Source organism: Rhinatrema bivittatum, chromosome 6 (genome assembly GCF_901001135.1).
Source record: "Rhinatrema bivittatum chromosome 6, aRhiBiv1.1, whole genome shotgun sequence".
Taxonomy (NCBI): domain Eukaryota; kingdom Metazoa; phylum Chordata; class Amphibia; order Gymnophiona; family Rhinatrematidae; genus Rhinatrema; species Rhinatrema bivittatum.
The window spans coordinates 311,628,128-311,655,103 of record NC_042620.1 but is presented as its reverse complement, the minus strand read 5'-3'; the positions used below and the strand labels follow the sequence as shown (position 1 = coordinate 311,655,103).

Genomic DNA, 26,976 nt, shown 5'->3' with positions numbered 1-26,976 from the left:
AAACCATACTTAGCTGGGCCAGTACGGTGATCTGAGTATCTTTAATTCCACTTCTCTTTTCAGTCTGAGGATTGTTCTGGATATAAGCAGAATGAGAGAATAGATGTATATGGGATCCTAAGTCCACTGTAGAAATAATGCATCCTGCACAGCTCTGTGCTTGGTTGATGTCTGGAGCAGAAAATTGGAAGTTTGCAGTTAAACTGGAGGCAAAGAGGTCCATCTGAGGAGTGCCCCACTTGTGAAATATGCAATGCACTAGAAGCATATCCAGAGACCTATCGTGAAGCTCTAGGACTCTGCCAAGCTTGTCTGCTAATAGCACTACAAAAACCCACACTCAATAACCCTTTTAGATGTTAATATATCATAGATGTTTATCCTTTTTGTTATAAACCAAAACTTCAAAACTTGCTTAGAACAACGCTTTTCACATTTGGACATAATCAGCAAACGATTATCAGAGAGAAGTTTTTAAAGAGTGTAAGTGATGCTTCATAAAACTTATAGGGCACCATCCCGGTGTACCTTGCTTAGCTTTTTAATCATGAGCACCACCGTCTAACCTAAAGTCCTTTTTATTTTCTCAAAAATAATTTTTTGTATTATTATTTTTAGTTATTGTTATAGTGTTGCTTTTTACATTTCTTCATGAAGCATTTGAAATAATAATTTAAAAATAATTAAAAATAATAATAAAACAAATTATTTTTGAGAAAATAAAAAGGACTTTAGGGTGGACGGTGGTGCTCATGATTAAAAAGCTAAGCAAGGTACACCGGGATGGTGCCCTATAAGTTTTATGAAGCATCACTTACACTCTTTAAAAAATGTTCTCTGGTAACCGTTTGGTGATTATGTCCAAATGTGAAAAGCGTTGTTCTAAGTAAGTTTTGAAGTTTTAAACCATCAGGTTTTGAATATAACAAAAAGGATAAACATCTATGATATATTAACATCTAAAAGGGTTATTGAGTGTGGGTTTTTGTAGTGCTATTTCCAGTAAATACCCCCACAGTGTGTGGATTGGTAGGGTTTTTAAGCTTGTCTGCTAGGCAGTTTCACTTCCCAGTCCCAGATTTTCGTTGCCTTTATGCAATGTGTGTAAGTACATTGCAACCTGGTTGTCTGCACCAGAATTATCTTGTGTTTTAACCTGTGTCTGAAAAACTTGAGGGCACTGAATGTTACTCTGACCTCTAGAAGACTCATGTGAAGTAATTTGTCTTACTGTGACCACATTCTTTGAGTACAGTGAGCGTCAGGATGAGCTCTCCAACTCCTGCACAAGTCATCTGTTAGTATTATATGATGAGGAGACTGATGGAAAGGGAGGGAGGCTTCTGAGCAGGTTGGAGTGAACTTCTACCAGTGTAGAGATTAAAGGAGGGGAACTAAAAGAAGGGAGTGGTGATTAACACCTTGTGGTGTAGCGCTTGGGTAGGTTTACTCCACTCCCATTGTATTCTTTTCTCATATGAAGGCAGGTAAACAGAGTGACTTGCACCGTGGAAGCTATAAGTCTTAGGATTTTCCGTTTTCCAATCATTGGGTAAAGAGAGTGGGCTGTCTGGGAGAAGTTCGATGAATCTCAACCTGTATCCCTGTTTTTTTTAATACTCTTGACCCATTTGTCTTTGGTTATAAGGAACCAATTTTGATAGAAATAAAACAGGCATTGCATATACCGGTAGGGCATTTTCCATCAGGGTGTTGGCTAAGTAAAGACTCCTCAGTCAGGAGGTTGACGACTGCTTTAGTTGCACTGACATCTGAGGCTTTGTTGATGCCTGTCCCTCTGCCTAGGTCTTTGGAACCGAGGCTGTTGAATGTATTGCTCTCCCTGACATGGGCATTGTTGGTTCCATCTCCTTTGATAAAATTATTGGTGATGGTAGTGAGGAGAATTGGCTCTGAAATGAAAGCTGACAATGTAGGGTGGAGCAGAGGTCTTTAATAAGACCAACTGTCTCCTTAAGCTCTTCTCCAAAAAGGTTATCCCTTGTACAAGCAGCATCCACAAACTTATTATAGACATCCTCCCTTAAGCCAGATGACCTGAGCCAGGCAAGGTGAAGAGCTCCTGTGGCTATGGCTGATGTCCTGGAAGATGTTTCCCCACAATCTTCTGCTTCAGCTAGTTGGGATTGCAGCTTTTCCTTTGCTTCCCAGAATCTCATATACATCTCACATCTGTACACAAGAGTTCATATATTGCACTGTGTACAGTATAATGTCAATACAGAATTGAGCATACCACTATGGAAAATCTTTTTTTCAATTTCATCTAAAAGATGCCAGTTCAGTCCTCTAGAACTCGTTACCAATGGAGCTACATAAGTGTGAATCGGTCAAAAGTCTTAGACAGCTTTTAAAGACCTTCAGCTTATTTTTAGTGTTTTATTATTTTAGTTTGCTGTTTTTTTTAACTGACTATAATTTTACTTTAAGTTATAGTTTTATTATATATTGTATATTTTATTTCATATTGTTATTTCATTTCATTTAATATTATTATATGTATGTTTCCTTGTATTGCCTAGACCTATTTTTAGCATTAGGCGATTCCTAAATTTTAATAAATGTAAAAGAAATATGATCCAATTAAATGGATGATAAACATCTCATAGAAAAGAACAACTGGATATCATCCACATAAACAGAAATCTATGCTAATGAATCCCATTGTTACTATGAAAACAGATGTGATAACACTAGTTGAACATTGGTATAGAAAAACAAATAAACAGATAAATAAATGTGGAAGTCTATTCCTAGTTACTCAATCAAAACACACAATGGCTGAATGAAAACATTGAACAAAGCCACAGATCCTTGAGGACCTCCATGATTTTGTTTAAACCGATTGGAAGAATACTCATCAAACACCACTTTTTTTGTCTCTTTTGTGTAAGTAAGAGGTGAACCACTGGAGGACTATGCCTCCAATACTTCATATGTTATATCCTCTTATGGTGATGTGCTTCTTGCAGGAAGAGAAGAATCAGAAGGCAGACCTGTAGAGGAATCCCTGTCTAAATAGATAGAGATGTCTGTATCCTGTCATCCCTCATTATACTCTGACTGAGAAGAGGGAAGTGGTTGATTAAATTTATTCAAAACTTTTCCTGGAGTGTCTGGTCTTTGAGTGGAGAAGAGGGAAACGACTGGATCCTAATGTTTTTTCTCTATCCTTTGAGTGGGGGGTTAACTGAAGCGGCATACTCTGCAACCATTCTTATATAGGTTCTGGAGCAGTTATTTTTGAGACATTATTGAAACAAGATTTCATTAAATTCTTGAAAGTCTGCATCATAAAGGAAGCAGATAAGATGTATCTCCAAAGAGAATTAAAAAGAAATGGTGAAGATTCATATGCTTTATGAATCAAAATCAATTGTGCAGAAGTGGATAGAGTCAAATATTCTTTATCAGACTGATATTCCCAGATTTAGAAGAACCTACTAATAAAAAGAAGATCAGACATCTTTGTTTTAGCAATTTTTTCCATATCTGGGACTCTGGCTTTATATGCTTTATGGAGCCCTTAGACGCTGAGGTACTTTTCTCACCAAGAAGTTGTTTCTGTATACTGATAAAGCAATGCCAATTTTCTGCACCGTTGTTGGCAGCAATGTTCTGGCACAGGCGATCTGCGGCAAAAACAGCATGCTTATTATCTACTTCATCATGATACTGATGATAGGGGCTGAGCTCATGTTTAAGTTCTACAAGGACGCCCTGGTTACTGGTACAAGGATCTTCACCTTGTTCGGTGCATCAGTGATCTTAACCAGGGGAGTGGTGATGCCTGTTCAGTGTCCGCATTCTGGCATTTTCCAAACTGAAAGGTTTTCTCAGCTTCAACGGAGGAAGACCTCACCATAGGGTCCTTAGACTTTTTGGAAGAGGACTTCCCTTGTTCCTTTTTAGCACACTGGTTGGAAGTAGTTGATGTTAGGTTGACTAGGCCACTAGGCAAAAGCAAGATCAACTCAGCCTCATTTGGAGGGAGATTCCATGCTTCTTGAACAAAGCTATTGAGGCTGGTCATGGGTTTTTAATAGGAGGAAAATACTTATTTGAAAAACATTTAGTCACATTTTCCTTTTTTTTTCTTACCCAAGGAGACATTCTACCAGAGTCCTGACAATTTTTTGTCATCATTGGAGGAACCTAAGCAGATCGAAAAATACCTTGTGACTGTCAAAGAGACCCATTCTTTTTGGACATTGTGAAGAAGAAACAAAAAAAAGGAATTTCTTAATTTAGAAAGTACAAAAAAACACAAAATGTATCAAAAAATGCTGTGCAGGAACACATCCAATCAGCAGAACAAAACCAAAAAAAAGAAACTGAAGTATGTGTGCAGAGACGCTAGAACATGGGTACTCCCATGCCTGCTTCTGGTATATCCTGAGCTCCGGGAGAGCTCTCCGTTTTGGTGCCACTGGATGACATCTGATGTGGCTGATTGAATCCAGCTTGTCAAAGGAGAAATCAGCTCTGCGCACACATATGCATGCCTCGTTGAGTGTAATTGATAATTTTTAGCACTGTTTGCATTTTAGGCTTTGGGAGCATGCCAGACTTCTAAATCCTTGCTATATTGCTGTATTTTGGATCACGACAGCACATAGTTTAACATTCAGCTGTATTTGTTTATTCCCCAGCCCTTTCCAGACTCCTTAATGCCAGAGCCGGTTGCCAGGACCAGGATCGCAAACAGCTGTGAGCTCCGCAGGGATCCCCTTCCTCCCCCCCCCCCTCTCCTCTACCTCCTATCCAGCAGCCTATTATTGCAGTTATTTACAATATAACAAACACTAATCCATGGTGCTTTAAAGCTGAAATAAAGATTTAAAAAAGAAAAAAAAATGAAAGGAGGACAAATGAAGCCATAAGCCATTACTTTTAGCGCTCCTCTTTCCCAAACCTATCTGTGACCCCAGTAGGAGGGATTAAATCCAGAAGCACAATCGAGGGAGGCACAGCTGAGGGACCAGAGGCAGGGGCGAGCACATTTCAGTGTTGTGACAAGAAGGGAATTAACTATAGTATGGATAATAAAACCAAAGAATAATAATTTTGCCAATAGTAATACATCTTAGAAACTGAGATAATTGAAACAAGTTAAGGCTTTATTATACAAGATTACAGATTACAAACCAATCAGATTATAATGTATTTCTTTGCAGCAATCCAGTAAGGAGTGCTAGTAAGGGATCTCCAAAAGGTCATGTGCAAACGGATTCACGGATTATTCCTACAGCTAATGATCAGATGTTACCTCCAGTCCGGTAGGCCACAATGAATGAAGAAAACGATGGTGGGAGCTTGTAGGCAGCCTACGCCAGGAAATTCTTGCAGGCAGTCTCCGTAGTTTCTTGGTCTGGGTCATTATTATATCATTTGCAGTTTGTATGCATGTCTGTCACAAGTGATGAACAGATTAAGGGTTTACACAGTACTACTTTCTGAAATTTCTTCCTGCTTACAGGTGATGTGTGCATTGCATTTAGCAGATCACAAAATTCTCCCGGCAGCTCTTCTCTATTCCAGACCTCTCATCATCTTTCACACACCTCAGAAGAGCCCCTTGGGTCACCAGGGTTCATCTGGTTGGGAGGAGATTCTACCTCCTGGGCCCCTGGTGCAGTCGTGGGTACAGTCATCTAAAATCACACTCACCCCACTCTTCCGTGTCACTGATCAATGGCATTCAGTCAGGAAGCTCTTCTACTTGGGTTGCAGATGTCAATAAACCACAGAATCAGAGGATGGTGTTCCAACAAAAATGTAGATCCAGTTTGAAAAGTAAGATCCAGGCCAGTATGGCAAAAATTAAAAACAACATCAGGAAAATCATAATCAAGAAAGCAAGAGTCTCTTTATCCATGGTACATTCCCAAGTTGTTCTTCTCCCAACTGAACCAGTGTCCATTTCTAAAATATCTGCCCCCTGGAAGGAAGGGTAAACCTGTGAAGTCACCAGCATAAACCAAGGACTGAAATGCCAAAAACATCTCTGACTCTAAAAACTCCTCAAAACAGGTAACTCCAACGGTCTCTCACCACAAGTTTCTTTCAAATAGCAATAAAGTCCCAAGCCTTCTCCTCTGCTATTATGTGGGCACAAAGGCAGGAAACCTCTAGGACCCAGCCCGTCAACATACTGGGAGTTTGCCCTTCTCTCAGAAACTGGGCCAAACTGTCCAAAAATTCAACAATCTCCAAAATTCTACTCTCCTTGGGCACAATCTACCAGGGAAGCAGATAGACCCCTCTGGATCAATCCTCTTAGGGAGAGGAAGTGACCCAAGCCTCACGCTCAGGGGGAGGGATTTATATCCTGAGCCCAGCCCACAAAAAGGTGAGGATAGAGCAGGGGGAGGACCCCAAAACTGCCAAAACCTTGCTACGTTCAGATGGGGGGAGGGGGGGTTAGATGCTGGGTCTCTCTTCTGAAATGTTTCCACTTGGTGTTGCTGTTGCAAATGCTGTGCCTTGTGTCTTTCTCAGTATTATTACCGTCTCTGCTTGCTTTGGTAAGACAGGAAAAAAAAAAAACGAAGGCAAATGTCCCTGTGAGCCTGCAGAGCCTTCATTTAGCTGCTTCTTCCCAGGTGTCGGCACATTCAGTTTTCCAGCTTCCATCAGTGTTGGATCACTAGTTTAGCATGAGTTCTGTCACGAGAGTCCGACTTTAGCCAATAGTGATGCCTGAAAGCCTAGACTAAGCATTAAGAACTAAGCATTGTTCCTGCAAAAATGCCCATATACTAGCGCATGTGGGCCATGCGCGAAAAAGGCGGATTTTAAAAGGGCGTGCATGTGTATATGCCTGTGTACACGTCAAAAATAAAAGGGGTGAGGCACGGGCACCCCGGTACGGGGGCCAACAGTTACGTGCCTAAATCCATATTTTAAAACTGGAGACCGCTACTTGCATGGGCTTTTTATCCGCATAATTTTACTGATAAGGAGCAAGTCTGTAGATCTTGAGTTTTAGGGCTTTCAGACAGGGTGAGGAGAGTGGGTCAACTGGGGGAGCGTGCACGATGAAGAACCAGAGGGTGGTTTTGAAGACCTCAGAATTAACTGGGCAAACTGGTGGACTAATTGGAAAAACCAGGTTGTCTCTCACGCAAGCATGATTTAAAATCCACCTACTTTCATGTGTAAGCCAGCAAAGTCCTAGGAAAGATATGCGAAGTACGTTTTCTCGAGCAGCCCCTTAAGATTAGGCACATACTTATGCATGGGAGGTATATTTTAAAACGTAGGCGTGCAAATGCTCGCAGGATTTAAAGCTGATGCGTATCTCCGCCCACGCAAAATTAACCTGTTTATGTAGTATATGAATCAACAAATCAGATTGCCACATCAGGGGCAAGAGGCAAGGCGAACACAGCAGAGGGAGCAGAGGCAGGAGAAGATGCAGCTGAGAGAGTGCGGGTAGGGAAAAGCATAGCTTGGGAAGTTCAGGCAGAAAACAGCATGGCTCCGGGGAAGACAGGAAGAGAAGATGAGAGTTCAGGAACAGGACAGAGAGTAACTCAGAAGGGTTCGCTCTTCCGCTTTCTAGTTTATGCGAATAATAATCAATACCACCGATTCACTGTTTGTTTGCTCCATAGCACACATGGGGAGGATGGCAGCACTGCGAACTTACCATGGTGATATAGGATTTGATGCTGTTGACCAACTTGAAACAGGACTCATTAATAATCAGCTCCTCCAGCTCAGAAACTGCAGGGTCTGAAATTTCTTCCAGTTTGTTGATAAGCTGCAAGCATTTCAACTCCTCTGATGTCCCCTGTGTCTGAGTCTTCAACTGAAATTAATACATAAAAAAAACCCCATATAAAATATTCATAAGAAAACATCTGGAGACATTTACAGCATCTTGGATGTGGAAATGGTGAAGACATCTGTACAGCATTAACATGTTGAACCAGTAAAAATTCATTTGCTGTAAAAATCAAGCCACGTGGGGTTGCAGTAAGGGAAGAGCTAAAGAGGCAAAAAATATGCCCCTCACTAACTCATTCCAGCAGAGTCTCCGTCCTGATCATGTCATTAGCCACATCAATAAAGTGATGTCAATGAAAGCCAATCGAGTACCAAGTACATTTCATTTCAGCACATCAGGAACCCTGAAGCATCTAAAGCTTGCCTTAGTTCTGGCTACAGCTGCTTTCAGCTTGAGAGGCTATTTCCCCTTATAGTAGCAGGGGCAGTTCTCCCATTAGGTGAAATAGGAAGTCACCTAGGGTGCCAACATTTTGGGGGATGGAGGGCGAGGCAAAAAACTTTTAAGGCATGGCAACACAAGAGAGAAGGGAATGGATGTTGGGTAGATGTGGGGAGTGGACACAGAAAGGAAAATGGGTGGGGAAGTTGTGAAGAGAGGTTGCTGGGTGGATGGAGAGAGAGAAAGGGTGCTGGACAAGAGAGGGTGGAGCTGAGAAAGAGAGATGATCTTGATCAGATAGGAGGTGAAGAGAGAAGATGCTGGGCACTGCAGAAAGAGGGAAAAGAGACTGGCGCGATGCTGCTCTTCTAAGCAGGGAGTGAAGATGAGAAAGAGGAGGATAACCTGTGGGAGGAGAAGAGAGATATTGGATAGGAGAAAGAAGGGAAGATGAGCATTGTGCACGGGGCAGAGGGAGGGGGATGCAGGGAATGGCAGAGGCTGAGACAAGCGTGAGAGGTGGATGCTGAGTGAGGCAAGAGAAAGGGATGTCCTGCTAGAGCTGCCATCAATAGGCAAGGTATATAAGGGGGAAAGATCAAGACTAAGATTTGCCTAGGGCACCTAATCCACTGGCCTTATGTAGCAGGGTTTCTCAAATTTGCCAGTTGGATTTTCAGGATATCCACAATGAATATGTAGGAGAAAAAATTGCATATACTGAGGTTCTAATGCACTGTATGCAAATTTATCTCCTGCATATTCATTGTGAATATCCTTGGGATAAGCAGCTTGGACTCTGTCTACCCCCTTGAGATCCTGCCAGGTACTTATGACCTGGATTGGCCATTGTTGGAAACAGGATGCTAGGCTTGATGGACCGTCGGTCTGACCCAGTATGACCTTGGTCTTATGTTCTTATCTTAAAACTCAAGAGACTGTTTGGGAAGCCCTGCCTGATAGGCTAAACTTTTCTTCTGCTAAAAATAAGAAGGATAAACATCCAGCACAATAATTATTATCACTGGATTATACTCACATTCTGAAAAATCATCAGACCTAATTACTGAGTGCCAGTTTCTGGACACACCAAATGTGTTATTTAAGAACATAAGAACATAAGAAATTGCCATGCTGGATCAGACCAAGGTTCCATCAAGCCCAGCATCCTGCTTCCAACAGAGGCTGAACCAGGCCACAAGAACCTGGCAAGTACCCAAACACCAAGAAGATCCATGCTACTGATGCCAGTAATAGCAGAAGCCATTCCCTAAGCCAACTTTATTAATAGCAATTAATGGACTTCTCCTCCAAGAACTTATCCAAACCTTTTTTGAACCCATCTACACTAACTGCACTAACCACATCCTCTGGCAACAAATTCCAGAGCTTAATTGTGCGCTGTGTGAAAAAGAATTTTCTCCAATTAGTCTTAAATATGCTATATGGTAACTTCAAGGAGTGCTCCTTAGTCCTTCTGTTATATGAAAGTGTAAATAATCAATTCACATCTACTCGTTCAAGACCTCTCATGATCTTAAAGACCTCTATCATATTCCCACTCAGCCATCTCTTCTCCAAGCTGAACAGCCTTAACTTCTTCAACTTTTCCTCATAGGGGAGCTGTTCCATCCCCTTTATCATTTTGGTCACCCTTCTCTGTACCTTCTCCATCACAACTATATCTTTTTTGAGATGCGGCGACCAGAATTGTACACAGTACTCAAGGTGCAGTCTCACCATGGAGCGATATAGAGACATTATGACATTTTCAGTTTTGTTAACCATTCCCTTCCTAATAATTTCTAGCATTCTGTTTGCCTTTTTGACTGCTGCAGCACACTGAGCAGACAATTTCAAAGTATTATCCACTATGACGCCTAGATCTTTTTCCTGGGTGGTAGTTCCTAATATGGAACCTAACATCGTGTAACTACAGCAAGGGTTATTTTTCCCTAAATGCAACACCTTGCACTTGTCCACATTAAATTTCATCTGCCATTTGGATGCCCAAACTTCCAGTTTTGCAAGGTCCTCCTGTAATGTATCACAATCCACTTGTGATTTAACTATGAATAATTTTGTATCATCTGCAAATTTGATAACCTCACTCGTCGTATTCCTTTCCATATCAGTTATAAATATATTGAAAAGCACCGGTTCAAGTACAGATCCCTGAGGCACTCCACTGTTTACCCTTTTCCACTGGGAAAATTAACCATTTAATCCTACTCTCTGTTTCCTTTCCTTTAACCAGTTGTAATCCAAGAGAGGACATCACCTTCTATCCCATGACTTTTTAGTTTTCTTAGAGGCCTCTCATGAGGGACTTTGTCAAATGTCTTCTGGAAATCCAAATACACTACATCTACTGGCTCACCTTTATCCACATGTTTATTAACCCCTTCAAAAAAATGAAGCAGATTTGTTAGGCAAGACTTCCCTTGGGTAAATCCATGTTGACTGTGTTCCATTAAACCATGTCTTTCTATATGCTCTACAATTTTGATCTTTAAAATAGTTTCCACTATTTTTCCCAGCACTGAAGTCAGGCTCACTGGTCTATAGTTTCCTGGATCGCCCCTGGAGCCTTTTTTAAATATTGGGGTTACATTGGCCAGTCTTCAGGTACAATGGATGATTTTAATGATAGGTTACAAATTTTAACAAATAAATCAGAAATTTCATTTTTTAGTTCCTTCAGTACCCCGATGCATACCATCTGGTCCAAGTGATTTGCTACTCTTTAGTTTATCAATCTGGCCTACTACATCTTCCAGGTTCATAGTGATTTGGTTCAGTTCTTTTGACTCATCAGCCTTGAAAACCATCTCCTTGTGCCTATATTTTATATGTTTCCTTATGTTGCTATTGTTTAAGAACATAAGAACATAAGAAAATGCCATACTGGGTCAGACCAAGGGTCCATCAAGCCCAGCATCCTGTTTCCAACAGTGGCCAATCCAGGCCATAAGAACCTGGCAAGTACCCAAAAACTAAGTCTATTCCATGTAACCATTGCTAATGGCAGTGGCTATTCTCTAAGTGAACTTAATAGCAGGTAATGGACTTCTCCTCCAAGAACTTATCCAATCCTTTTTTAAACACAGCTATACTAACTGCACGAACCACATTCTCTGGCAACAAATTCCAGAGTTTAATTGTGCGTTGAGTAAAAAAGAACTTTCTCCGATTAGTTTTAAATGTGCCCCATGCTAACTTCATGGAGTGTCCCCTAGTCCTTCTACTATCCGAAAGAGTAAATAACCGATTCACATCTACCCGTTCTAGACCTCTCATGATTTTAAACACCTCTATCATATCCCCCCTCAGTCGTCTCTTCTCCAAGCTGAAAAGTCCTAACCTCTTTAGTCTTTCCTCATAGGGGAGTTGTTCCATTCCCCTTATCATTTTTAAATACTCCCTCAATTACTTTCTTCAGTAATTCAAGTCAGTAATATGTGATTTTTCCTTACTTATGTATTTTTCTTTGTTATTGAATTGAAAATTTCTTTAGTTTTCATTGTAATAATATGATAATTTAATAAAGAGAAAATGGTAAAATGCCCTCTGCCATTTAGACATCCTCTTGCAATTTCTCACAATCAATTTGGGATTTAGCTACTTTCAAAAATTTTGTGTCATCTGCAGTTCCGATGACCTCACTCATCACTCCCTTTTCCAGATCATTTATAAAAATATTAAAAAGCACTGGTTCCAGGAGCATTCCATTATTTACCTTTCTGCACTGACTGCCCAGTACCTACCGTCTTTCGGGTAGGTAAGCCTATAAACTCCCATACCCAAACCAACACCAGCTGCCCCCCACACCCAATGTCTTTTACCCAAACTCTCTACCCCGTCCCTACCACTGCCCTCTCTCAAGCATGTTTAAATCCCATTCGCAGCACTGACATATGCACAGAATTCAGTCAGGAGAAAAGTCTCTCTATCTCAAAGAGACTGGATGTGTACAGCAGCAGCATCCGGCTCAGAACGGGAGCAAACAGCTGAGAAACCTCGGCTGCCAGCACCACTGGATACTCACTGTGTGACCTGCAGCAAACCATGCACCTTGCCAGAATTCACCACCTCTCTCCGTATCCCTTAATCATTCTTCTTTCCTATTCTACCACCGTCTTTGCTTCCTCTCCCTCCTTCTGGCTAAACGTTTGGCCTTGTTTTTCTCTGTTTGCAGAGTTTGTTGGAATAAATTGACCTAAAAGGTGCTTTAGTGTACTACACCTATTCCTCTTCCTTCCTAAACAGTTGCTGCCTTCCATGTTGCCCTAAATCATTCCTTCTCCATGTCAATTTAGCACAGAAGGGAGCTACATGTCCGGGAGTTGAATGACAGTTAATAGGGTTGGTTGTGCTGGCTCATTGCTCCTCTGTGCCAAGTCTCTGCAGAGGAGCAAGACAGCAGATGATACTGGTGCTGACACTCCTCAGCAGCCTGACTCACATCTAACAACACGGAATAAGAGCCAGTGCCAGTGGGCACATCCACCCACTAATTATCCACCAAAAATTAGGTCAATAATTTATCCTTGCAATTAATGTGCAAAGAAATGCACACGAGCAAACTATTAAACAAATGATTCAGAGCATTTTGCATCAACATTCTATAAGTAGCAACACAAAATATGTCATTTCAAACCTACCTATCAGGTCTCCCTTATCCGGTGTGACAGTAACCTAGTTTTTTCATACTGTCACATTCATGCCATCAATAGCCACATATACTTTTATAGAATGTGGCTCCTCAAGACACCCACTTACAAAGAGCAGGTGGGAAACCACAGAGGTGCTGGATGCAGGCCTGGATTTGCTAATAAGCACGCTAGAACCTATGCCTAGGGCAGTAAACATCTGGGGGCAGCAGATCTGCTGAAAATTTGCTGCCTCCCAGCTAAGCTGAATCTCACTCAGCAGGGAACAGCCCTCTGGGTGCGGGCGCTGCCTTCCATGGGAACCAAAGAGCTTAAGTCCCACCATTCAACCAGCCCCGATCTCTGTTCCCCCTGGTGATATCCGTCACCACCGCCGGACCTATTTAACAATTTAGAACAAAGAGCCGGAAAATAGTGGCTTCAATGTAACAATGTTCAAAAACGAATCCACCACGTAATGCACGCGCTGTCACTGTTTCTGAAATTTAGACTAAACCCTCATAAATGAGCAATGGTGCTGACACAACGTTGTGTTTGACTCTGTTCACTTATAAGGACATGTTTCTAATGCCCAAGTGTGAAATAAACTGCTCCAACAAATTTTGATGTAATCATCGGGTTTGTCACCAAAGTTCTTATGAAGGAAATTCAAACTTATTCCTGCTTTTTTTTAAAACTTTTTTCAATTAATTTTTCCTTTAACTTGTTTTCAGTTTTGTAATAGGGAATTTGTAATAGGGAATGTTTGGACTGTAATTTCTTATTTTTTCAGAGATACGGTTTCCTGAGCCCGGTTTGCCCCTGATGAGGTTTTCTTTAAACGAAACACGCGCTGTGTCGGGCGTTGGGCGTTCCAAGCAGGGCTTTTAAATCTCGAGCCGCTGCAAATATCCTTGGTGTTCCTGGCAGGGCATTTAAACATCACACCACTGCAAATGATAAGTGTCCTTTTCTACGATTATGTGGCGTTTAATCATTATTCTTAAAAAGTTAAAGGAATACTTTCAGAAAATTGAAAAAAAAAGTTAAAGGCAAAATTAATTGAAAAATGTTAAAAAAAAAAAAAAAAAAAGCAAGAATAAGGTTGCATCTCCTTCATAAGAACATAAGAACATAAGAAAATGCCATACTGGGTCAGACCAAGGGTCCATCAAGCCCAGCATCCTGTTTCCAACAGTGGCCAATCCAGGCTATAAGAACCTGGCAAGTACCCAAAAACTAAGTCTATTCCATGTAACCATTGCTAATGGCAGTGGCTATTCTCTAAGTGAACTTAATAGCAGGTAATGGACTTCTCCTCCAAGAACTTATCCAATCCTTTTTTAAACACAGCGACGCTAACTGCACTAACCACATCCTCCGGCAACAAATTCCAGAGCTTAATTGTGCGTTGAGTAAAAAAGAACTTTCTCCGATTCGTTTTAAATGTGCCCCATGCTAACTTCATGGAGTGCCCCCTAGTCTTTCTATTATCCGAAAGAGTAAATAACCGATTCACATCTACCCGTTCTAGACCTCTCATAGAACTTTGGTGACAAACCCGATGATTACATCAAAATTTGTTGGAGCAGTTTATTTCACACTTGGGCATTAGAAACATGTCCTTATAAGTGAACTGAGTCAAACACAATGTTGTGCCAGAACCATTGCTCATTTATGAGGGTTTAGTCTAAAATTTCAGAAACAGTCACAGCGTGCATTACGTACCGCTGCCGGACCGGCAGGAGGAGGAGAGCTGCAGCAGCAGCAGTGCCTCAGGCCGAGTCCTCCTCCTCCTCCTCTGTTGAGCAGGACGCCACAGCGCTGTGTCGGGCCCCAGATGGCAGGGGAGAAGAAGGAGGTCTGAGGCGCCACTGTGGCTCTCCCCCTCCTGCCATGTTGTGCAAGTGATGACTATGAACGGGGATGACAGCGAGATCATGAGGTGGAGAAGAGAGAATGAGAGGAAGGTTACGGAGGTCGGGGGAAGAGGATATGAGCATGGTATCCTTAGGTTGGGGGGGGGGGGGATGGATGAGGGAGATCAGCCAAGGGGATAAGAAGAGCTGAGAAGAGGATAACTGGGGACTGAGGAGGGGTTGGGGGGGGGGTAATGGGGAGATGTAATGTATGTGTATGTGATAGAGGATAAAGATTGGCCCTGTGTGTATATTGTGTGTGTGTCAGAGAGGATGGGGGCACAAGAAGGAGCAGGGTATGGACATCCTTCCTCCTGCCCCCACCCACCACAATTCAGATCTTCTCTCCCTTCATCTTGGATTCTACCCCCAAATCCTGGACCCTCTTTTTTTTCTTCTCTCTCCCTTCTCCCCCAACCATTGATCCCAGATCCTTTCTCCTCTGATCCCTCTCCTCCTCTTCCCCCATCCCAGGTTCTCAGTCTTCTCCTCTTCCTCGATCTTCCTCATCACTGGTTCTCTCACTCCTTTCTCTATCCCCAGATTTCCCTCCTTACTGTCCCCCCCCCCCCCCCCATACTCTCATGTCATGTTCTCATCCCATTCCTGGTCTTCCACCCTCTTTTTTTTTTTTTTTTTACAATCCCCAGTCCTCCCTCTCCCTGCCCTCTCCCATCCTGAGATCTCCTCTGTATGCTGATACATTACATCCATTCTCCTCACCCAATAAAAACAAACTATATAGATACAAGTAAGGTTGGAAAATGATTTTTACATTGAATAAAAGATGGGAAAGTTTCCCGATGTACTTCAAAAAGATGTATGCATATATAACTGAGCAAACAGTAACAAGCACACAAAAAGGGTTGAATTAGCACACGTCTGAAACTTGTGAGCAGTAGTGCCAGTTGTCAAGTAGCCAAGATTGAAGCCTTGACAATGGGCATTTCAGACGTGTGCCAGTTCAACCTCGCTTTTGTGCCACTGTGCTTCCGAATTTTATAGTCACAGGATCTAGCACTGAGCTGCTGCCTGAAATTGTGGGATTGAACCCTAAGACCTTCTGAACCTTATTATCCGTCCTTCAGGAGAGCAGGGAGTGGGACAATACCAACGGTGTCTGGGGGTGGCAAAAACCTGAATCTGTCACTGGCTGGATCAGGCTCTCTGTTAAATTGTTTTATGAAAACAGAGGCTCTCACTCCTTGGAGCAGAGCTGGCAAAGACTCCCTGGATGAGCAACTAGAAGTAGGAAAGGTTTGCTCCTGAAGTCACCTGGTACGTGCAGCTGGATGTTACTTTTATCACATAGAGCAACAAGAAAAACAGGACTAAGCAAACAGGCTTAAAAATGAAGTTAACTAATAACTACTGCAAGGAGTCCAGTGTGAAATGCAAAGTTCATAAGCATCAACCAAATGGCATTCAGGTAAGTTTTTAAATTCAGAATATCCTTATCAGCACAAGCGTAAGCTCTGAAAGACCATCATAACATCAGGTAGCAGGTAGACCTATATTTATCCATCAGCTTGCACAGGTCATTAATAATCAAAGGTCTCACAGCACAACAATTGAAACAAATTTTTATCGATTTTTTTTATGCATATAAAATAGCAAAAACCAAAACCCTTCGGTTTTCGGCAGAGCACCGCAGCTAAATGCTCCTCTATCCCTCACATTTATGGACAATGAAGAGAAATACTACCTGAGGAACTGCTTTTCTTTTGGTCTTTGCTATTTTACAATCATAAAAAAAAATCAATAAAAATTTGTTTCAACTGTTGTGCTGTAAGACCTTTGATTATTAATGACCCGTCGAAGCTGATGGACAAATATAGGGCTTCTTGCTGCCAGCTGTTATGATGGTCTTTCAAAGCTTACACTTGTGCTGATAAGGATATTCCGAATGTTAAAACTTATGTGAATGCCATTTGGCTGATGATTAAAACTGGAGTTCCCAAACAGTGATGTTTGCTATAGAAGAAGGGAAGGGGCAGGATATCCAGTTAAGATGTTATGGTCCCTGTTAATGTGGAGACTTTTTCACATGTAAACATGATTTGCTAAAAAGTAGATTCTTCATTGATTTTAATACGTAACCAAGCTCGTGGCTCCCTATCAAAATATATATATTTAATGTACAAATATGCATATGCATGCATCCTGCAGAGAAGGAACATGTGAGTCTGGGAAAAGCCAAATCAATTAATGCAGCTGATTTGTTTTGGGTTTTTCCCCAACTGTGCAGCAGTTAACAGTCACAGGAGAATGAACAAATCACTTATTGGTTAAGATGTAGATTGCAGATCACTGAAAACAGTGTCATTTATTTATTTATTTATTTATTAAAGGCTTTTATATACCGACTTTCTTGATACAAATCAAATCAACTCGGTTTACATCGAACTAAGCAGTAACTATAAACCAACCACTCAACAAGAGACAAGATAGGACGTTCTCTATCACAGGTCCCTCCATCTGGAACGCCATGCCTCTGGACCTCAGGCAGGAAACTTGTCTACTAACGTTTAAAAAGAAACTAAAGACATGGCTGTTCTGCCGAGCCTTCCCCACCTCTAGCCCAACAGCCTGACTTAGAATTGTTCCATCACTTATGTAAATAAACAAATGCTAAATCACGCTTACAAGTTATCATGAGGTCGGCTCCTTGCCTCCCTCCCATACTCTATGGAATATAGTACTTTATCTTCGTTCTCCCTCTCTTTTTTTCCTACTCCCAGTTAAGGCATCCTTGTTATAATGTAACTTTATGCTCCTTTTTAAATTGTGTCATCAACGTGAATATGCAAACCACTGTTTACAATGCAGGTTTCACTACAGCACTTCCTCTGATGTGCCCACGTGAAGCAGGCTGGAGACTACTTTTAATGGTTTGTTTATTTATCTCACTGAATATCCTACATCAAAGTGGCCTCGACAAAATCAAAACATGCAGTATAAAATAAATACAGCAGTATGACAATATAATAAGCACAACTAAACACAATTTAAATTCAAAATTAGCATGCCCACATACCGTCCACTCCAACCAACTCCCCAACGCCAACCCATGACATACCCCAAACTCCAGCAGCTCACCTAATCAACAAATTGTAACACCTACCATACCAGAGGCTGCCTGAAAAAAACAACAACATGTGACCATTTTGCAAACCTTCAGATGATCTGTTTCCATATGTGCAACAGCAGCAGCAGCATCCCTAGCCCGGGCTGGCTCCTACAGCAGAAGTCTGGCCTGGGAATTGGACCCAGGGGCCTTCCGCATGGCAGCACACGACGCTTGCCACGAGATCAGCGCATAAGCAAGCACTGTACATTTTTATTGCTAGTTGCCCCTTTTGAAGTGCTTGTGAGATCATTGCTCCCTTTGGCAGTCTAAGCCACTGAGTTTGTGAGGTCAGTCACTAGTGACTGATGAGTTATGCTGTCATAATACATATTCACAGTTCGGGGGACGGGGACGGGGGGAGCTTTTTTATTTGCACAGATAAAGGGTATCTGAATCAAGGGGTGCAGATGTCCATTTTACCGTGGCATGAATAGTGGTAGTGGCAGGGCTGATGGCAGGGATATATCACTGGGGTCAACAGAAGGCAAGAGGGGTCATCGGCAGGCATATTGCTAAGGCCAGTAAAGGGCAAGATGGTCAACACCAGGAATATGGTCCAGGTCAACAACGAGTAATGAGGTTGCCAACAGGCAAGCGGGTCGGTAACAGGAATATTGCTTGGGCCATAGGAGATGAAAGTGAACTGGGAGCAAGAACGGCCCCTGGAATCAACGGTGAGGGTTGTGGCTGCAGGGGCACCCACCGCAGTGCCCGCCTTAGCTTTAAGCAAACGGAATTAAACAGGCTCTAAAAAACCAAACAAAACCCTACGGTTTTCCGGTGGCTTCAGCTGTCAAATAACGTGAAACGCATGTCCAAATGATTTCTAAACTGACCCCCGACCCCCGATCCTCGGGTGGGTTTAGGGGTTTATCAAGCCCGGAGCAGCCCAGGCTTAACACCTTGATTTTCTGTTTGACTTTTGCATCCCGACTTCCCAAGCCGACCAATAGGGAGGAAGAAGCTGCTTTCACTTTTGCACAAGACAATTAATTCCACAAATCGCTGCAGCCGCAACAAGGAAAAAACAAAATAAGGAAACTGTGACCTGAGGAGCGATCAAAGCAAAGGACGGAAAAGCTGAACTCAGGATCCCCCTCTACAGTCCTGCGGAGCTACATGGAAGGGTTTCCTGCCTTATGGAAGTCCCTTTTTTTTTTTTTTTTTTGCCATTGATGGCCCAAGTTATACTGTGCTGCCTTATTTGAAATAATTAGCGGAATTTTCAGCAAAGCTTCCATCCCGGCACGGAGACCCTAGAAAATACTGCATAGGTTCTGCCTTGCCTTGCAGAAGCTCAAATCGGGAGTATTTAAAATAAACCAAAAAACTGTAGAAAAACGACCACCCTTTCAACTTAGTCTTAATTTCATCTCTTTTCCAAATTCAGGACAGATTTGGCACAAGGAAATCGTTTATTGTAATAGAAACTCACCATGCGCCCAAAATAAGAGGGTTTCTAGTCGTTTTGCAAAACACTTTTTTTTGTGATTGTATAAGGTTATATTATTTCATGTTAAAAAATGAGATAACATGATGTAATGCCTTTTTTTTTTTTACAATTGTCTACGGTTGTGAAAAGTGATTTACAATTAAATGGCCAAAATGCAATAAACATGCACAGAAAATACCAAGCTGGCTTACTTTTTAATGCCCAGATTTCTAAAGGGAAGTAATGGAATGGAAATAAAAAAAAGATCAAAGCGAGAAAAGAAAAACAAAAGCATGCCATTTTCCCTCCAGGACTTTCAGCTCAATTTGTTTGAGTTTCCACGAAATGAAAGGTAAACTAGGTAGAAAAACAAAAAAATTGCCAAGGGAGGAAAATGTTTTTTGTTTTGCTTTTTTTCAAAGCCACGTTCAACTTGGCAAAACTTACAAAATCAGGTAGCAGAGAAAAGAGGCTTTGCCTATAATGCCTCTTTTTTTTTTTTTTTTTTCGGTCCTCGCGTGCCAAGTCCAGGGGCAGTGCTCCACGGCCCTGAACCCGGAGCTCCGCGAGGACTTCGTCCCAGTCCGAGTCGAGGCTCACCTTGGAGATGGACAGCGTGAAATAGACAAAGAGGCCGGTGGTGCAGGCGATCTGCAGGGCCAGGATGGCCATCACGGCCATGGCCAGCCAGACCGGGCGGCAGCCCTTCCTCCTCTTCCCCTGGCCCCCGGCTTCCTCTTCCTTGCCCGGCCCCGCCGGCCCCATCATGCAGGCGGCCGAGTCGGCGCTGTCCGAGCGGTAATACTGCTGCCCGCTCTGAGCCATGGCGCGCACAGGCAGCCGCGCACAAGGCGCCGCGCACACTCTGCCAGCCGCCTGCCGCCTGTCCCGCTCGCCTCCCCCCCTCTGGCTCTTCCTCTCCAGCACGCAAGAAAGGGGAGGAGGGGGTGGGTAAGCAATGCAATGCAGCTCTTCCCTCCGGAGGGAAGAAGAAGAAGAAGAAGTAGAAAGTTAGTTTGTGGGAGGGGAGGGACTTAACGCTCACCTCCTCTTTCCAGGAGGCGTCTGCCATCCGAGTCCCGGCCACCCACGCCCAGCGGGGCTGCAGGGAGGGGGAGTGTAAAGTTCGCAGGTTTCCTTCTGGAGGGCCGCAGGCATGACGGGGGGGGGGGAAAGGCAGGGCTGAGGGGTCCCGGCTGGGAGCTGCTCCTGCGAAGGGCTCCCAGCAGGACGAGACTCCTTCGTGCAGGTTGCACTCAGTTTCATCTGCATCCCTCGCCGTGCCAGATCCCGTACAAATGCCAGGACCTGCTTCTGAACTCCCTTTACTGCAAGGTGCTTTGTCACTTGCCCACTGACAGGCCGATGCAGTGCGGTGCGCTTTAGCACCCATTTGGCCGTGCGTTTTCGATGCGCTCTTATTACCCCTTATTCCATAAGCAGTATTAGCGCGTCAAAAATGCACGGCCAACCCACCCCAAAAAACTAATAGCACTCATCACATACAAATGCATATTGATCAGTCTCTTAGTTAGTTGCCAAGCCGCACATTTTACTCTCAGAAAACAACCCAGAAAAGGGTACAGAAAAGCAGAAAAAAAACTGCTTTTCTGTACACCCTCCAACTTAATATCCTAGCGATATTAAATCAGAAGAACCTAAAATTAAAAAACAAAATCTGCCCACCAGTCAGTGGGTTAGAAAAACGAACGCTCAATTTTACCGGCGTCCATTTTCCTAACCCACGGCTGTCAGCGGGTTCGAAAACCAACGCCAGTAAAATTGAGCGCCAGTTGCCGGACTCGCTGACAGCCATCCCTAACACTAATAAGTAGGTGCTAGGGATGCACTATTGACCCTAGCTCCTCCTTATTAGCGTGACCCCTCATTTAAATAGAGAATCGCGCACCCAGGAGAGGTGCCTGGGCGCGCATCAGGAGAGTGGGCTCTCAACACAGTTATTCATCTCTACCGAATGCAAGTAAGTGAGATTTCTGTTACCTTCAAAAACCGAGCTTTGGATCTCCGGAAAAAAATGGGCAATCAAATTATAAAACTAAACAGCATCAGCCCTTTAAATATTGAAGGTAACAAATCTCACTTAATAGTGACTGTTACTGCTACCACTATTAGGCATTTATAGGAGGTTAAGCAGTGCTGTACATAAGAGGAGTCCTCTTCTGCCGAACGCACAATCGAGTCAAGACTCAACAGACAAAACAAAAAGAGACTCTGGGCTTTGGAGGAATCAGTTGATGAAAGGGAGTACTTTATCTGAGTAGAGCTGCAAGCACTCGGGCCTCTGCCTGTCTAAAAACTCTATACAACCTGGTTAGGAGCTGCCTGCCCTCGAGGGCTGTACGCACCAGTCATGTTTTCAGGATATCCCTGATGAAAATGCGTGAGACAGATTGGCGTGCACTGCCTCCAATGTTTGTTATTCTATAGCATGCATATGCATTGGGGAATAGCCTGAAAACCCCATGGTGTTTAGCCTTTGAGGACTGGAGGATTTCCACCCCTGCTATTCAAGAAAAACAGGAAATGAGGTGAGTGGGTGTGGATCAGGATGGGTTGGACTTAAGTATAGCTGATCAGCAGTTCAAAGCAGTAGTATGCAAATCCTCTTAATAATCACACAGGCCCTCTACTAAACAGTAAAAACTTAGACAAAGTCCACATTACATCAAATACAGACTGATGTGTTATTTGTTTCAATGGGGATCTGTTGTAAAGTGCACTGGATTAGGGCATTATATGAATGCTGAAATAATATAAAGATAGGGTGAGGAGTAAAGAGATGGGGTTGGATAAGGACATTTTGGTTATAGAGAAGAAATTGGATGAAAGTGGAGACAGAGAGGAGCGGAAACAAAATGGGATATAAGTGGAACGAGAAGAAGTAAGATGAATGGATGGAGATGAGAGGGGTGGAGATAGGAAGGGATGGGATTCGGAAACCGAACAGAGAGGGAGGAAAAAAGGAGAAAAGATGAAAGAAAAGAAGAAAGGAGAAAAAAATGAAAAGGGATAGTGTCAAGCTGGAGATGGGGATGAGGTGAGAAAGAGTTGGGGGTCTTGGTGAAGATGGAGAGAAAGAGAAAGAAACAGAGATGAAGGATGTGGTATAAGAAAGAAGGGGTGAGGATTGCATAGGGAGAGGAGAGACAGGAAAGGTGAGAAAAAATGAGTGAGGATAGCTAACAGTGAATAAAGAATGGGACAAAATAAGACATTGCAGATGGAAAGAAAAATAGAATAATGGGAAAGCAGAATAAAACAAAGGAATGAACGATAACCCCAGACAAATGGAAATACTGAATATCCAGCACTCTAAAGGTCTGAAACATTATTCACAATAAGAAACATTCTCAGGATTACACGTCATCTGGCAATGTCTCTAATTGGTTTCTTCAGTGTCAGCATCATTACAAAGAGTTCCTTAGTGTTTTATTCATCCCCTGTGACAACTATAGGTGAGCATGGGAATAGTTTTTTTGTTATTGATGTAGCCCAGTGCATGCCATCAGACTGTTTCTTTTTCCTGCATAATCTGACATGCCTTTTCTGTGATTGCTCCATGCTAAACTTCTGGCGCTTAACAGGTCCCAAATATGCATCTTGCAAAACGGCAATTTCCAAATATTTATTTATTCATTTGATTTATATTCTGCTTATTCCGCAGTTCACGGGGTAGGAATGTCAGAGTAAGGCGTTGTGTTTGCTTAGTGATGCCAGCCAATAACCTGATGCATCCAAATTTGAAAAGTATTCGGCTTCAACCATTTTGTTAAAATTGTACCCTCTTCTTAGAAAATTGTAGTGCTTTCTTTACATTGTCATTGTAAAGCTAAGTTTCACAATACAGTGGACCCTTGACTTACGAACTCAGTTCGTTCCAGAGGGCTGGTTGTTACTCAAGTTGGTTGTTACTCAAGACTATTTTTTCCATAAGAAATAATGGAAATACCCATAGTGCATTCCAAACCTCCCAAAGCACCCCTTACCTAACACTCTCATAATAAAAAAGGGTTGTATAATTTGTGTAATTACCAGAAACACCAATAATGTTCCTAGTGTACTCACCAAAAAGTTATAAAATGTGCCTAGCCTACCAGAAACAACAGTTTCATACTGTACTCACCATTCAAGCTGACATCTTTGGCTTGCAGGAAGGGAGGAGTGGGGGAGGATGAAATAGAAGGTGGTTATTGTTCGGAAGGAGAGTCCCCTTCCATAAGAACATCAGGAATCTGGCTCTCTGGTATCCTTTCTCTCCTCTGGAGAGTCTGTAGCCACACACTCGTTCCCCCCTCCCCACCCCCTCTGAGCACATCTGTGTCCCCCCACACACTCATTCCCCCCTCCCCCACCCCCTCTGAGCACATCTATGGCCCCCCACACACTCATTTCCCCCTCCCCACCCCTCTGAGCACATCTGTGGCCCCCCACACACTCATTTCCCCCTCCCCACACCCTCTGAGCACATCTCTGGTCCCCACACACTCATTCCCCCTCCCCACCCCCTCTGAGCACATCTGTGGCCCCTCCCCCCACACACACACTCATTTCCCCTTCCCCACGCCCTCTGAGCACATCTGTGTCCCCCCACACACTCATTCCCCCCTCCCCACCCCCTCTGAGCACATCTCTGATCTCCACACACTCATTCCCCCCTCCCCACCTCCTCTGAGCACATCTCTGATCTCCACACACTCATTCCCCCTCCCCACCTCCTCTGAGCACATCTCTGATCTCCACACACTCATTCCCCCCCCCCCCCCCCCCTCTGAGCACATCTCTGGCCCCTCCCCCCACACACACACACTCATTCCCCCCTCCCCACCCCCTCTGAGCACATCTCTGGTCCCCACACACTCATTCCCCCTCCCCACCCCCTCTGAGCACATCTCTGGCCCCTCCCCCCACACACACACTCATTCCCCCTCCCCACCCCCTCTGAGCACATCTCTGATCTCCACACACTCATTTCCCCCTCCCCACCCCTCTGAGCACATCTGTGGCCCCCCACACACTCATTTCCCCCTCCCCACACCCTCTGAGCACATCTCTGGTCCCCACACACTCATTCCCCCTCCCCACCCCCTCTGAGCACATCTGTGGCCCCCCACACACTAATTTCCCCCTCCCCACCCCCTCTGAGCACATCTCTGGCCCCTCCCCCCACACACACACTCATTTCCCCTTCCCCACGCCCTCTGAGCACATCTGTGTCCCCCCACACACTCATTCCCCCCTCCCCACCCCCTCTGAGCACATCTCTGATCTCCACACACTCATTCCCCCTCCCCACCTCCTCTGAGCACATCTCTGATCTCCACACACTCATTCCCCCCTCCCCACCTCCTCTGAGCACATCTCTGATCTCCACACACTCATTCCCCCTCCCCACCCCCTCTGAGCACATCTCTGGCCCCTCCCCCCACACACACACTCATTCCCTCTCCCCACCCCCTCTGAGCACATCTCTGATCTCCACACACTCATTTCCCCCTCCCCACCCCCTCTGAGCACATCTCTGGCCCCTCCCCACACACACACTCATTCCCCCTCCCAGTATACTCATTCCTCCCCTCCTGATACTGTACCTTGCCAGCTGACTCTGTCCCACGATGCTGTTGCTTGCTGCAATGCCATGCCGGGTCTGCCCACATGCGCCTGAGATGGACAGGCCTCATTGGCAGCAGAGGCACCAGCCAGCCAATCACTGTAGAAGTCCCGCCCACCAAAAAATGCGATTGGCAGTAAAAAGTTACAAGCAATCCGTGAATAAAAAAAAAAAAAAGCACACACGAGCAGCACGAGCGGCATTCGGGTCGTAACTCAAAATCTGGTCGTAACTCAAAACCGAACAACTTGGCCGTAACCCAAGTTGTTCGTAGGTCAAGCCGGTCATAACTCAAGGGTCCACTGTAGTTGGTGGAGTAGGACCTGTGCTATTCACTATGTCCACTAACAACTTGGATGACCAAATACTGCTGTGGCTACTACTATTAATTATTTGTATAGCACCCTAAAACATATGCAGCACTGTACAGACATATATCACAGACAGACAGTCCCTGCTCCATGGAGCTTACAATCTGTTCAACACACACAGCCAAGACACGTGCTCTGAGGGACAGCAGTGATGACTGGCTGGAACTTCTGAACTTCCGGTGCAGTTGACTGGGGAGGATGGCTGGGGAGGTGGAGAAAGGGAAGAGTGGATTTGATGGTTTGAATGATTGGCTGTGGAGAAGGAAATTGGGGGAGGGTTAGCATCTAGAAGAGGAAGTGCAGTGGAATCATTAGGAAGGAAAGAAAGAAAAAATGGTGTAAACCAATGGTGATCTTATGTCCCATGTAATCTCCCAGAGAATAGAACATAGCCTTATAAAGATACCAATTTGGGATGAGTGATATCCACCCTGGAAGAGAAGATTAAAATTCAAAATGAACTTGAAAACAATATAACAGGATGACATTTAACAAAGATATTTGCAAGGTATTGAACCAAGGAAGAAAAAGAAAATCAAATACCTCACTACTAAGTGGGGAGTAAGCTGGTCAGGTGGCAGTGGCAGTGCTGCTGAAAAGAATGTGAGGGGTACTACAGAGGGCCGCAAGCTGAACATGAATAAATGACGGTGTGCTGTTAAAAGGACAGCCATGATGTATTAACAAGAGTATCACAGCAGGGAAAGCAAGTGAAGTGACTCTCCCACTCCACTCCAGATCGGTAAAGCTTTCCGTGGAAGACTGCACCCTGTTCGGCAAAAAAGGATGCGACGACACTGGAGAAAATCCAGAGAAGGCAAACGAGGGAAACACAAAGGTCTCTATAATCCAAGCTGGACAGGATTGCTTCCCTGTGGGTCCTGTCATCTGCAAACCCTCTTTCAGAGCCTCAGAAAACTGCAATAGCATTGGTTCATCCTCTTTCTCCCCTCATTCCCAGCTTGCTGTTGGTGAATCTCGCTGGATGGGGAAAGGGTACAGGAGGGTACATTTTTTTTGGAGCCAAAGCTGGGGTAGGCACTGCTGCTTTCTCTACTCCCTGTCTACCTTTTTTTTTTTTTTCCTCTCTTTCTCTTCTCTTTGTTGGCTCTCTCTCTCATTCTCTCTGGTATTTTTCTTTTCCAAGTATGAGTTATTGGTTCAGTTACTTCCAGGCAATGGTCCACTTCCTTCCCAGAAATCACTCCAGTGCAGGTCATGATATCGCTTTATTCTAACAAAGCTTTTGTTTGGAGTTTGTTTACCTTCTTAACCATGTGGCCTGCAGCCGGTTCACCAGCCCTCTCTCTGCTCGGGTTTACCTAAACCGCTGCCAGATCATTTCAGCTGCTGGCTCGCTAGACTGTGTCTTGGGTTGCAAATTGCTTTCAAAATCCATGTAAATAATGAAGGTAAGATAAGATCCCGAGTCACTGTTTCCCTTGGCGAGATCAGGAGCATCGACTTTCCATGCTTTGGGCCTTCCACCCTGGCTGTTGCTGAGGAGCCTGGCAGGTTCGTGGCAGGGTACGAGATCCAAAGGGTTATGCACACCTGGTTCCAGGACATGGGGTGAAATAGAGAATAAACTAAACTAAACTGGGGACCACCAAGCCCAGGAGAAATTCAGCAACTTTCGATGCTCA

At 43.8% G+C, this 26,976-nt stretch overlaps 1 protein-coding gene across 1 annotated transcript in view; it reads right to left on the bottom strand.

The window, feature by feature from the left end:
- The window catches only part of LOC115094431 (tumor necrosis factor ligand superfamily member 10-like), a 44,259-nt gene extending 23,941 nt beyond the window's left edge, over positions 1–20,318 (bottom strand). Inside the window, exons 1-2 of the mRNA XM_029607479.1 lie at positions 19,931–20,318; positions 7,676–7,837 (exon numbers count right to left, since the gene is read on the bottom strand). Of these exons, the coding sequence (XP_029463339.1) occupies positions 7,676–7,837; positions 19,931–20,155 (387 nt within the window). The 5' untranslated portion in view covers positions 20,156–20,318. The remainder of the gene's footprint in view (positions 1–7,675; positions 7,838–19,930) is intronic.
- Positions 20,319–26,976: the final 6,658 nt, after the last annotated feature.